The sequence below is a fragment of the Dipodomys ordii genome, unplaced genomic scaffold (assembly GCF_000151885.1).
Source record: "Dipodomys ordii isolate 6190 unplaced genomic scaffold, Dord_2.0 Scaffold5, whole genome shotgun sequence".
Classification (NCBI taxonomy): domain Eukaryota; kingdom Metazoa; phylum Chordata; class Mammalia; order Rodentia; family Heteromyidae; genus Dipodomys; species Dipodomys ordii.
Genome location: NW_012267221.1, coordinates 8,992,185 through 9,006,440, shown reverse-complemented (window position 1 = coordinate 9,006,440; position 14,256 = coordinate 8,992,185). Strand labels below are relative to the sequence as shown.

General features: G+C 34.9%; 1 protein-coding gene across 2 annotated transcripts in view; it reads right to left on the bottom strand.

The window, feature by feature from the left end:
• The window catches only part of Gpd2 (glycerol-3-phosphate dehydrogenase 2 (mitochondrial)), a 161,169-nt gene that overhangs the window by 5,218 nt on the left and 141,695 nt on the right, over positions 1–14,256 (bottom strand). The window contains exons 14-17 of one of the 2 annotated variants that reach the window (XM_013030067.1): positions 10,576–10,688; positions 10,419–10,497; positions 10,130–10,228; positions 6,474–6,595 (exon numbers count right to left, since the gene is read on the bottom strand). In XM_013030067.1, coding sequence (XP_012885521.1) covers positions 6,474–6,595; positions 10,130–10,228; positions 10,419–10,497; positions 10,576–10,688 — 413 coding nt within the window. Of the gene's footprint in view, positions 1–6,034; positions 6,596–10,129; positions 10,229–10,418; positions 10,498–10,575; positions 10,689–14,256 lie in introns of those variants that run through there. The other variant, XM_013030063.1, reaches the window with a different exon arrangement.

Sequence of the window (14,256 nt, the reverse complement as noted above, 5' to 3'; positions counted from 1 at the left end):
TTTATGCATATTACTTTTACTGATTGGGAGGACAGGGCTGCATATACTCATTCTTGAAAAATTGAGAAATGGAAACCTATGATTTGTCCTATGATTTTTTAATAGTGTTCAAACACATAGTGCAAAGCACACACCTTTCAGGATATAAATGACTACTTTGATATATGAAACTCAATGAAAATTATATACATTATTTAAGGAACTCAGCACTCTTCCTCTTTTGCGATACTAGCAATCACAGGGCTGACTTTAAAATCAAGCTGGGTTTTTTTTTTTTACTTATATAATAGATGATATATTTGGTAACAAGTTAAATACTCCACCATTCTAGAAGAATTAATTTGTAATAGTATGAAATTTTGATCAGCCTCCTGTAAAACCAGAGTTGTTTACCACAAGTGTCTGACTCCGACACTGGGGTGCTAGGATGGTGGGGTAGAGGATGGTAATTTATGAAAACATAGTACACTATAATTTTGCCATTTTTCTGCAATAAGGATGGCAAATGATTCATGGGATAAAATGAAATATTTCACTGTCATTTCAATGGATTTAAGATTTACAGCATCTTAACTTGGGTAGGAAAACTCCATATGCATAAAAATGAATTGTAAATCAATTAATAATGGGGATGCAAACAAAAACTTGAATTGAAGCAACAATTTACAGGGAAGAAGGGCCTATTCACTTTTACTTCCCTTTTTGTGGGGATAGGTGCCACCAAAGAAGGAAGCACTTGCTTAAGAAAAAAAAAAGTCAGGTAAAAAATGAACCCATTATGTTTAGCTAATTTAGGCAAGCAAAAATCAGATATTTCTATATTGGACTTGAAAAAATAAAACTAACAAAAAGAAAGAGGTTGAATTTAGGACTATTTCTGATTCCAGAATTACTAACAAAAGTCATTCTGAGCTTTAAAAAAGAAAATTAGACTCAGTTTCTAAGATCAAAACAAAGAAATCCTATGAGTATGTGTGTGTATATATATGTATATGCACATATATATGTGTACATATATACATATATATGTGTACAGATATATACATATATAAATGTAAAACCACTCTAATTTAAGATTCATAGCACCAAAACTATTCTGTTATAGATACTAGGGCCAACAGAAAAAAGAATTCAAATGCATATGTATTTTTAACACCTCTAAACTCCTTGACACAGTGCAAGCAAGCCAAGCAGCCAAGGAATAAAAGGAAACTTGGTTCTAAAGGAGTCATTTGCCTGGAAAATGTACAGGGATGCTCTGCTTAAGATATAAAACTGGATTTGAATGGCTCAGAAGTGTAACTAGCTGTACTATGTGCCAAGATGTAATGTCCAAGACAGGTTCTAGGCAATTCAATCCTCCTCTCTGTTCACTGACATTATATACTAACCATAACTATAATTACAAGTAAAGGATATAGACTGTACACTCCCTAGATTCAGGTAGCTCCAACAAGAACACCTCCCATAGGGTATAATAAACAATGTAATTCAATGCCAAGAGTGGAGAACCCAGATAGGCCTAATAATTCTGCTAAAGAAATATATTGCTTCACTTGGAAGGGGAAACAAAGGAGGAGGCAGCAATGCTTGGTAAGAAATGTACTCATTACCTTGCCCATGTAATTGTAACCCCTCTGTATGGTATTTTCACCATTCAAAAAAAAAAGAAATATATTGCTTTTCTTTCTGGACTAGGTGACAAAAATATAAGGGTATCTATTAATTTTTCCCCCCAAAGTACCCACAACTCTTACCACAAGGACCTGCACATCTGCTGGTGGTATCATCTAGGCTCAAATATATCATGTTCTGTGCTTGCATTTCACACAAAATCGGTTGCTAATTCGAGACCTAAACTACAAAGTACACAAATGGCACAAATGGCTCATCATTTCTGCCTCCTATACAGAAATTCTCTCATTATAAGGGTACCAGATCAATTTAAAACTTCTGTTGCTTCTTACCTTCACAAGTCAAATTCCATCATGTGAAAATCTGACACCAGTGATAACACACTATTGACAGTCATTGCAAAATATTGATGCTATATCATGTTTCACTTTTTTATAACCATCAATTTTACACATTTTGAAAACTGGGGACAATCTTTTGACAAATTTGAAAGTACTATCAAATTTGATAGGCTAGATCAATGAAAAAAATGTTTTGAGTTGCTTATATGTTTTCTTCCAGGTATTCAACTAACAGTTCATTGTTCAAGTCTGCCTGGGAGGCCTGGCTTTGGATAGTCTATTCCATTTCAAAGGACCTTCAAAAGCTCACAAATGCCTTTGAGCGCACCAAACCAGAAGGCAGCACACCTAAAGCACAAAATGGAGAACATACTCCATGGACCTGTGTAAGTTAAAACCTATTTTTAAAAAAAGGGCATTATAAAATTTGCCCAGTGTTAAAACTGATAACAGTTTTACTGATTTACTGACAATGAAAATATATAGCACTTTTTTCTGTCAGAGCATTTATCAACACTTGGCAACCCTGCACTAACTTGACATGTAAGATGATCAAAATGGATTATGTAATCTTTCCCATTCATTTCTATTGATTTTAGTTATGATAAAATTCATCAGTGTGCCTGGGAACTCTGAGGCTGAAGGTTCTATTTGACAAAAAAAGGCAAGGCGGGGGTGAGAGGGGGAAGGAAAAGAAAAAGAACTCAACTGAGTTGTAATAGGATAAATGTAAGTTCAGAGTAGGATTGCACAAATACAAAAATCACAGCCCTAACGGCTCCAGCAACAAATTAATACAAATATTTCATTCTGGTAGTCTCATAAGATTACATCTGTCTATGCAGAGATTTCACCTTTGAGACTCAATTACACATTTCCAACTTTGAAGATTAACATATCATTGAAAAGTAGTTTCTGAAAATATTTTCGAACTTAGAAAAAAAAACTTCAGGAGTAATTAAAGTTATTTGTCTAACTGCAAGGAATACCAAAATGCCAGCAAATGGAGCATTTTAATCAGTTTTATTGATTCATGCTTTCAGTTCTTATTCAGTTAAAAACAAGGCACATTAAATACATCGTCTTATTGCTCTATAAATGCATGCAGCTCATTCTGTATATCAAAAGTAATAAATAATGGCAATAAAATACCAAGACAGTTATAAAAATGACAATCCAGCCTCAAATATAGTATTTAACAGTCCAATCTAGAACAATAACCCAATACAATACATAAAAGTGCCATGTATGAAAACATGCAGTGCATATATTCATTCAGTACTGTGTTTATACTTGATATTCTTTGAAAACAAGCAGAGCTTGTTTTAATTCCCTTAAAAAGTTGACACAATGCAAATTGTGTAAGTTACAGCATCATTGACTTCATATGTGATTACATTCAGAGGCAAAAAATCTTTATAAATGAATAAAAAAGAGGGAAAGAAAATCAGTGATGAACCTTATAGTATGTGTAGTAAAAGTCAGAATAACTTTTTTGTTTTTTACAAAAAAGGAAGATACCTATTTTGAAACAGACAAAATCAAGCCATTTATAAACTAAGGCAGAATAAAAAGCATGCATTTAATTGTAGAAATCCTAGTTACACTCAGTACAAACTGATCAGAAGCAAATGTGCTACAGCAAGATGGACGTGAGGCAGACAACCTCGCTTTTACAAATAATCCAGCATTATCATTGTTATGACTGAAGTGGAGCAAGTTAGAGTAGCCAACTCTCCAGCACAGATGAGGTTCCTTCACCTGAATCCCTATAAAGGCTCTTAAAACATTAATGACAAAAAAGTAAAAATAAAACACAATCTCTGGCACCCAGATACAATCCTCAACAGAATCACCCAACACCAATTTGTATGAAAAGAAAGAGAGAGAGAGAAAATAAGGAAACAAAATTGGTTTGTGTTTAGAATGGTCTTGAAGGGGTAGTCCTCTATTTTTTTCCCCATTTGCTTAAACCAGGTAAAAAAGTAAGAAAGGGTTAAGAGCATAGAGGAAAATGCTAAGGTGCTCTTATTCACAGTAATGGTTTAAAAACCACTGTATTTCCAAAACAAGTCTCTGGGATTGGTGAAGGAGCATGTATCTTAGAATTAAATTATCAGCCTTAAGCAAAAGCATAGATGCTCAAATCAAGAAAATTGCACTCTTCTTTGTCCTTATAGGAACTTCATTCATAGCAAAGCCGGCATAAACAAGGTCTGTTTTTCAAACCCAGGTCTGCCCAAGCCAGTCACACTTTACATCCCATCCCTACTGTAACAGAATCAGGGAGGAGAAAAGTCACCGTTATCTCGATCTAACTAGAAAAAGAGAGAGAAGGAGAGAAAGAGAGAGTACAATGTACAAATATTGTGGCATGTCATCTGGGATGTTTTAAAAGACAGCTTTGCTACCTATTTAGTGTCAGTAGACAAATTTATTGTGTCAATAGAAAAACATTAAGTTTCAAAAGCCACTTGCTTCCATTCATTAACAACAACAAAATAACAGTGTAAAATTTTACTTTGAACAACAACAAAAAAATCACAGTGATACCTGGGGATATCGCTTAGTGACAGCAGGGAATATCTAACTGTTTTAGATTTACTTTAGGAAGTGGCAAGCATCTAAACTTCAACTAAAAATAAATGCTGTCTCCCCAAGTAGTTTGTGCTTGCTTCAGAAATGATGGCACAAATAGGTAAGTAAACCTCCTAGTTTATATTATGGCATACAGTTTTATCCACAGAATTCTATTGTGTTGACATAAGTAGAAATAATGGTACATAAGCATGTTATGTACTCATTTACAAAACTAGGACTAAGTCTATGCAATAAAAATCTGCTGTGAAATAAAGTGATCTATTTCTCCCTATATAGAACCTGGTCTTTTTAAAGAAGTACATAGTAGGCTTTGAAAGAGGAAACACAGTGCCAGACTTGAATGAAAAAGCCAAGCAAGAGCACAATGTCCTGGGTTCAAATCCCAATATCTAGACAAGAAAGAAAGAAAAATAGAATGAATGAAAGAAAGAAAGAGAGAGTGAGAGAAAGAAAGAAAAGAGAGAGAGAGGAGAGACAAAGAGAGAGAAGGGAGGGAGGGAGGCATGGAGGGAGGGAGAGCAGGAGGGAAGGAGGGAGGAGGGAAGGAGGGAGGGAAGGAGGGAGGGAAGGAAGGAAGGAAGGAAGGAAGGAAGGAAGGAAGGAAGGAAGGAAGGAAGGAAGGAAGGAATAAAAAATATTAAGATGACTATGTAAAATGCCAGAGGAAGGAAGGAAGGAAGGAATAAAAAATATTAAGATGACTATGTAAAATGCCAGAATGTCATTTTAACTCAGTGTATTATTTGTTAAATTCAATGCACAATGACTTTTATTTTTGTTTCATGTTTTATGTATGTTTTTAAAATATATATGGAGAATTTTTTCCACTGAGTACAGAAAGAAAAGGGCTTTTAAGAAACAGATTGACCTTGGATATTGAAGTTTTGTGCCTTATTTTAAATGTGATTATAATTAAAGAACTCTATTCTTTGTCATTTTATTGTCTGTTTGCAAATACTGTCAACAAAGAGGACAGGGTTAACAATACCTGCTGCTGTAAAAGTTAGGATCTAGAGATTAAAAATTGGGTCACTGTATTATTATTATTTTATATAAAGATTGGAAAGATTTGGACTCATCCCATAAAATTTAACTTGCCACATTGAACATTGGCTTTTGAGTAAGAAAAGCCAGGATCTTCCTGGCAACACTAATAGTCAAAAGAAAACCAGCAGTGACTGGGGAAAAAAAATGAACTGCTGAGATGAAACTATCACTGTAACTCTCAGAAAATGTCAGTGCTATCCTTATCTTATACCTGCGATTCTGGAAGCTTTCAGAGCTTCACTCTGAGACTTGTAACTAGATCTAAACTTTTTCTTTCCCTTAGCCTTGCTAGGCATGCCCTGGACATAAAAATGTGCAATATTGTTCAGAAGAGGGAGGTAGACCAGTTGGAGGAAAAAAGGACTGCAAAGTTGCCAGAAATGCTATCATTTTAATAGGTCATTGTTTTTAAAAAAAAATGCTATCTACAAGCTTAACATCCAGAGCGTGGTATATGTCACAGAATTTTTTCCACCCTTTTTTCTTTTTTTCTTTTTCTCTTTCTGCCAAAATATTCTGCCTCCAGAATTGATTTAGAATAAGTGGATAAACAGAAAGGAAGAATGTCAAGTCTAACAGGTCACAAAATGGATACAAAACATCAAATCAATGTGCACTGAAAATGAGAAAATACACTTTTTAGAAGCTCGACTGAATGGCAAGTAAAATAAAGTATTGGCAAATTACGTTGGCAAATATACCAACACCCAAAATTTTGGAATGTTTTCCAGTGTTAAAAAAAAGCTACCACAACCATGATGTTAAATTGATTTAAGTCATCTCTGCTTGCTACATCATAATTTGTCATTTCTGTGTAGGTTGGCTGTGGATTTTACTGGTCAGACTCACAATCCTCCACCACTGCGGTCCACCGGAATTGGAACTCTTTGGTCCAGGTTTTCTTCTGCAGTTTTCATGAGTATAGCAAGTCGGCTTCCAGATACTCTTCCTTTCTGAATAGCACTCATCAGCTTAAAAAGAAAACAGGCAAGAGATTTAAAAGGTAGGCCAGCTCATTCTCTCCTTCTTACCCTTGTGGCAGTCAAAAATAGGTGATCTATCAAAAGCCACAAAATACTAAAATACTATCAAAATACTATGGCTCCAATAAGAAGGGGAACATTTTTGAACATGTCAAAAAGAGAGGAAGAGACCAAGACACATCCACTGCTGAAAAATAAAATAAAATGGCATCTATCCTGCAAATCAGCCTGCCTCCAAAAGCAAATCCCATGTATCACTCTTTGTTCCCTTAGGATACCTAGGGCATATCTTTTAAAGCAACTTCGAATATTGGATATTTAATTCTATTTCTAAAAATCTCAAACAGGAATTCAGGGATTGAACAAAGTCAAAGCAAGACCTATATTTAACTTTAGTTTTTTTTAATGTAATTGTACTTGACTGTCACCTAAATCCAAATTCTTTCAAGACTTTTTAAAGTAATTTACATACGAAGTCCTTGAAAATAGGCCCAGAGATCTGCCCTAAGAATTAAAAGCACTCCAGATTTTAGTTAATTCATTTTTAGTCAAATGGATAAAATCAGAATTAGTCTTGAAATTTCATGCAGTCAGTGGGCAGAGGTCTTTAATCTGGAAAGCACTTTTCAATTATGAGTTTGAGTATATTGTTCCTTTTATTATTATTACATTTTCACATTGAAGTGGCTTTAAGTATTTACTTTTCCTGATCTCATTTCCCCAATCTGTTTATCTTAAAAAGAGTGGAGTGGAGCAGGAACTAGAGTGGGAAACTAGGGGAAAGTGAAAGAAGGGGTGATATTGTCCAAAAAAAACATGTACTCATTACCTGAATTTTGGAAATGGTAATGCCTCTGTAGAGCACCTTAATAATAACACTAAAGTTATATTTTAAAAAGAATACAGTTGGACATTCATGAGAAAAAAATTGGAAAGAATCTAAATATTTTAGGGTTCCACAAACAACAGCAACAAAACAAAGCCCCTCAGCTCTGCAAGTATGTCAGAAGTATCTGCCCAGGGGCTGGGTCAAAATTTGGTGACCTTATTAAAAACTGTTTCACAAGCAATTGCTTATTACAGGTGGACTCCTACATGACATGACATGGAAGTGTCATTAAAAAGCCCAAACCTAGACATAAAGTCATGTCAAACACGCTCTTTCTGAAGAGTTTCTATATTAAAAATAAAGATCTCTAATAGCATAAATATGGCTCTTACTCTTTGGTAAAATATTAAACAAACCCAAAAATAGACTCTGTATCTGATGAATCATGCAATATAAGCAATATTGGCATCCTTGCCAGAACAATTTATTGTATATTGTTTTATCCCTGATCTGGAAAGACCATGGAAGTATATGAACAGTAACAAGACTGACCAAGCTAGGACTTTCTTTCAGCCAAAAACTGTAAATCATGGACTAACCTCCGAAATGTCAAAGTTTTCTTTAAATATTACATAAATGTAAAAGCCACATTATAAGAAATACATTTGAGTCTGAATATATTTTATGATACATACAGTACTTTTTAACTTAGAAAATTCACTGTATGTCTGTACTTACATGGAGAATAGTCTCTTTCATTTAGAATTGAACAAGAAACACTCAAATATTTTTAAATGCTACAAGAAAAACTGCAGATGGTTTAAATTATTTTCTATGTGTTTTACTTTATTACAGTGAAGAATATTACCTAAAACTCAAACCACATAGCATATCCACAAAATTAGATTCCTATTGTTTCTTAAATCCTGAAATTTTCAAACCAAAATGCTGTTGTTTATTTACAATACACATGAAGTGAAGCATAAGCCATTTCTTTGAAGAAAAGTACTCTAACATTCTGAAACAAATAATAAGATATTCTCCAGGAAACCAACACCAAAAATATTCATTAAATGACTTCTAATTCCTACCCATAAATTTAAAATTAATTTAAAATGTGCACTTAGTTAAACTGTAAAAGTTAAAAGGACTAAACATTCATTTTTGTAATGCTGGACACAGCCTGTGAAAATTTTCTGCATTTAGATTCAACAATGCTCTTATCTGCAGCTCATCTCCAGAGAGACAATTACCATTTCCTTTGCCTTGATCTTGTTTGTTTAACTTGACACACTGAAGAAAGGGCTGACATTGACCAAAATCCCCAGCATTAATTTATTTCATGTTCAGCATTCATCATTGCCACAGTGCAAGCAAGGCCTGGCATTCATTTGAAATACCTTTCCATGAAACCTTCCAGAAAAAAACCTGGGTGCTTAGTTTGAAACCAATACATTCTTCAAATGATTACAATCATATAGACAGCTACAAATAATGTGTGGATTTTTTGCATTTTCTTTAAGGAATTTTTAAGGAATGATGCCTAGCAACCAGTTTAAAGCTAAAGTAACAAAACTTTTCTTCATGATTACAAAGGTCAAACATATGACACTTCAGTAAATTGAAAATTGGCAACCAAAATGTATAAATTATATGGGTCTTCAGCCCAGAATATGTAAATTTCATTTCTTCTGTTTTCCTTGTTATTTATAACTTAACAATCTAATAATTATATTCTCAAATAAATATGATTCTTGTAATTTGTAATTTGTTCCATAAAAACAATATACCTTCTAGATGGGCATGGTGATATATATTTAAAATCACTGTACTCAGGAGGCTGGGGGAGAAAGATCAGAGGTTCAAAGCCAGCCAGAGCTTTGTTTGAGAACAAAACAAAACAAAAAGCTGATGGTATAGGTTCAAGTTGTAGAGTTGTTGCCTAGCATAATCAAAAGTCCTGAGTTTAATCCCTGATACAAAAAAAAAATCCACAGTAGAAATATTTTGTTGCCTCTCTTGGACAGAATGACCCAACAGTGTTATTCCAAGATAGATTTCTTTAAAAAGCTGCTTGTATACTCCTTAAGCCACAATTAACTTAGATTTCATCTAAATTGTCACACATAAAATATTTCTTATGAAAAGCAAGAGAAGAGAGCCTCCTCCTTGAAGGTGGACAGCCAGAGCTGCATCTGACATCCCATTTTCTTCTCTTTCTACATGAAGTGACAATACATGGACTTTAGCTAGGTATCACTGACTCATGCCTGTTAGGAGGCTGAGATCTGAAGACTGAGGTTCAAAGCCAGCCCAGGCAAGAATGTCTATGAGACTCTTACGTCTGATTAACCAGAAAAAAAGCTAGAAGTGAAGCAGTAGTAGAGCATGAGTTTTAAGAAGAAAAAGTTAAGAGACAGCATACAAGCCCAAAGGAGGGAAGGAAGGAAGGAAGGAAGGAGGGAAGGAAGGAAACAAAGAGGGAGGGAGGGAAAGAAAGTGAGAGGAAGGGAGGGAGAGAGTAATTGAGGAAGGAGGGAGGGAATGAATGCATGTCTGGACTTCACATGTAGGAAAATATCATGAGTCCCATTATTTTATTTTGTGGAATATATGCTAATAAAAATCATTCTTGGAACAATAATGACAACTAAAAGATAAAAGCAAATGCATGTGCTCTTTCAACAACTCACCTGTAAAAATTCATTGAGTTCAACCTGCCCATTTTTGTTCAAATCTACTTCATTAAGAATTTCATGTAGTGTATTTTCATCCATTTGTACATTGATATTCTAAGAGAAAAGCACAGAATAATGAGTTTAATTAAAAATTATGCATATCCTTTTCCTAATGTGACCAAGCTTTCTAAAATTAAACTAAGAATATTGTTTGTAGGAAACATTAGATGAGAAAAAAGTTAACTATTTTTATCCTTAAACTCTTTTGCTATCAAAGACTGATGCTGAACCAAAAACATGTTACCTCTAATACACGCTGAACATCAACAATGGTAATAAAGCCTTTTTGGTCTGCATCAAACTTATGAAATCTCTTCTTGTACCTGCAACACAACATTGAGTGATTTAGAAATATACTTACTAAGAATGAGAAAAGAGAGAAGGAAGCTCATTAGGAATACCTGTCAATGTCTGAAGGCAGGAGGCAAATTTCAGAACGATCTGTTAATTGTTCAGACCGAGATTTATAGCCCATTTCATAATATAAAAACTTCTTGGCTGTTTCAAGTTCCTCCTAAAACAGACATAAACAAAGTTCAAAGATTTATAGAAAGAGTAACTGATTGTTTTTCTATTTTTCTCTTCTGAACTTCAAAAGGGAAACTGCTTCTTATTTGATAACCACACGTTTCCTCTACTTTTATTAATGTGGAATTTACCTCTTTCAGGTCTGCAATTTGATGTATACTCCAATGTGATGATTATCCTAATAACTTCCTCATAACTATCTTCCCTGACCTCTGACCCAAGGAATCCCTAGCTCTGTTTTTACTCACCAGTATACATTTTCAGGAATTACATATTACAGGTTTCATAAAGAATGTAGTTTTCTGCATTAGACAATTTTCTCATAGCACAATGGACTCGTTTTGCTGAATATTTAACTATTTCTGCTTTTTTTGTTTTATTTATTCATTTATTTGGCAGTACGGGGGGCAGGGGCGTTGACTCAGGACCTCATCTCCCCTACCTGCCTGTTTGACTGGAATTCTACCACTTGAGCCATGCCTGTAGTCCAACTATTTGCTAGTTACTTTGGAGATGGAGTCTCACAGAATTTTCTGGCCTGGCTGGCTTTGAACAACAGTCCTGTAGGTCTCAGGTGTCTGAGTAGCTAGGATTACAGGAGTGACCACAGGCAATATTTCTGTTTCTCTTTACTACAGAATATTCTTGCACAGCATTGGCCGATCAAATTATTGTAGCTACATGAAGAAAAACTGATTAAAAGTGAAGATATCTAAGACTCAGGCAACTCCTAAAATACCACAGGCAGTGCAAAGAGAAAAAGGCAAACATCCTGAGATTAACGGCACGAAAGTTTCATCCATAGGATTCTGGTAGTTACAAAGTCAGGAAAAACTAAGTCATCCTCAATAGTGATTCTGTTTGCAATATGTCTCATCTTAACTGGTGTTAGCTATGGCTACATCATGTCACTCTCCCATCACAGTATTTCCCAAGAGACTCAATTACATTGTTTTCAAATCTTTCTTCATATATGTAGGTGTGCATGTGTACATCCACATACATCCACACAGAGTTCTCCTGCATACAACACCTAATTTTTTTTAGCTTGACCACAGTAATTTACTTTGGCCAATAGAACATGAATGAATGTAATGCATATCACTTTTGTGTGAATTGTTTTTTAAATGTCTTCATAGTTTTTCTTGCCTCTTCTGCTCCTGGCCCACAAAAGGGCCATGGCTTAGATGAGAAGTCAGTGTGGAGAACCATGCCACTAATGGGCAGATTTCACATTATAAATGTTTGCTGTGATAAACAACAGAGATGTTTTTGTCAAGGTAATATACAGAGGGGTTATAGTTACATAAGTAAGGTAATAAGTACATTTCTTGTTGAACTTGTCATCCCCTCCCTCATTTTTCTCCCTCTTCTCCCCTAACCACCCCCTCAAGTTTTACAGATCATTTCCAACATATTGTCTTGTGTATATTGCTGTTGCATTGGTTCTCACCTTGTCTTTTGTCTCATCATTCTATTGTTTCCCTTCCCTTCCCTCAATCAGATAAACATATATACAATACTAGGGTACCAATCAAATACTGTGACAACAGGGGATATACCATAGGGGGTAGAACATAGATTAGAAACAAGGAATCACATAGTATATTAAAAACCACCACAACAAAGTAAATCCTCTTGTGTCCATGTCTTAAAGAGTTCATTTTCCTTAGCATCATCTTATGTGGTCATATGTACATAGCTATTGAGCTATTCGACTCATCTGCTAAGATTATCCTACACATATAATAATGGAAAGACTTACAAAAAACATCAGAGATTTTAAATTTGCTTAATTTTTAATATTTATTTTCTGCATTTCAAAAGGTTTCACAAGGGAGTTGTGATTTAACATGTCCATGTCAGTGTCCAGTACTGCTCAGTTATTCCTTCAGTCATTTTCTCCCATCCAGCCTGCCCTTTCCCCTACTCACTTTATACTTCGTAATTCTTTTAGCTCATATGTACATTGAGTACTCTTGCTGCATTTGTCCTGTTCTCTCTTGTAGTCATCCACTGTCTCTCCCTTCTTATGCCATATAATCTAGCCAAAAAAAGCTTGAATACAAGTCTCAAATTCCCAACAACTTCCCATCAAAGGATATTAACTCAGTGAGCCCAAAATTCTGAACTGAACTGTGAAATACAGTGAAGTGGAACAAAGGAAATAAAATGACCTACATGTCATGAAATGTATTCATTTGTGTTTTTTTTTTTTTCTGCGGGTTGTAAGGCTTGAACTCTGGGCTTAGGCACTGTCCCTGAGCTCTTTAGCTCAAGGCGAGCACTCTACCACTTGAGCCAAAGCTCCACTTCTGGTTTTCTGGTGGATACTTAGAGTCTCATGAACTTTCCTGCCTGGGCTGGCTTTCAACTGTAATTCTCAGATCTCGGCCTCCTGAGTAGCTAGAATTTGAGGCGTGAGCCACCAGTGCCCAGCCTATATGTGTTTTCTTAAGCCTGAGATAAAAACTTTTTACTCTTTTGGCATGAGAAAATAAACACTTAAAAAATCCATATAACATTTTCCCCTTAAGAAACAGATAGAAGAAAGGGAGACACCAGTCCATTTGTAAGGAAACGGAAGGACTTGGAAAAAATCATATTAAGTGAAGTAAGCCCGACCCAAAGAAACATAGGTTCTATGGTTTCCCTTATTTGTAATAAATAGTATACATCTAACATAACCTTAGCAGATGAGCAGAATAGCTCAATAGCTATGTACATATGTCGTATAAGATGATGCTAAGTGAAATGAACTTCAAGACATGGACACAAGAGGTTTTTCTTTGTTGTTGTTGTTTTAAATGTATTAAATGGATTCTTTAGTGTTTTCCCCCTATGGTTTATCCCATCATAATTGTATTTGATTTTGATACCCTGTTGTTTTATATACATTTATCTGAATTAGGGAAGGGAAGGAGAATTAAAAAAAATGGTGACACAAAGGACAAAGGGGGAACCAATGCAATAGTGATACTCACAAGACACTATTTTAGAAATGATCTGTACAACTTGGGGGGTATTGAGGGGAGGGAAAGTGGGAGAAAAATGAGGGGAGGGTACAAATTTGACAAGAATGTACTCATTACCTTACTTATGTAACTGTAAACCCTGTGTGCATCACCTTGACAATAAAATTAAAATTAAAAAAAGAAAGGGAGCAAATAACACACTGTGAATACTAAAATAACTAAAAAGCATGTATCTCTATATGTCATATAGTTAAATAAACATATCCATGGAATCTCTGTCACCAAAAGCAGTTCCACACTGGTAGATTTCTCTCTTTACTGACTATTAAATGTATGTACTTTTGTTGTTCCGTCAATTTTACACATTATTCTACAAAACTAGTTCATAATTCACATTCTTAGAAACGCCACTTCTGAAGTGTTCTGCAATTACCATCTCTTCCTCAAGACATGTTCCTTCACTGACTATGTAGACTACTCATACTCAACCAAACAAGGGTTTTTGCATTTCAAAGCTGGAAGAGAAAGCATGACAATGTACCTCCTCAGCCCCATAGCTCCTTTATAAACATCCAAAAC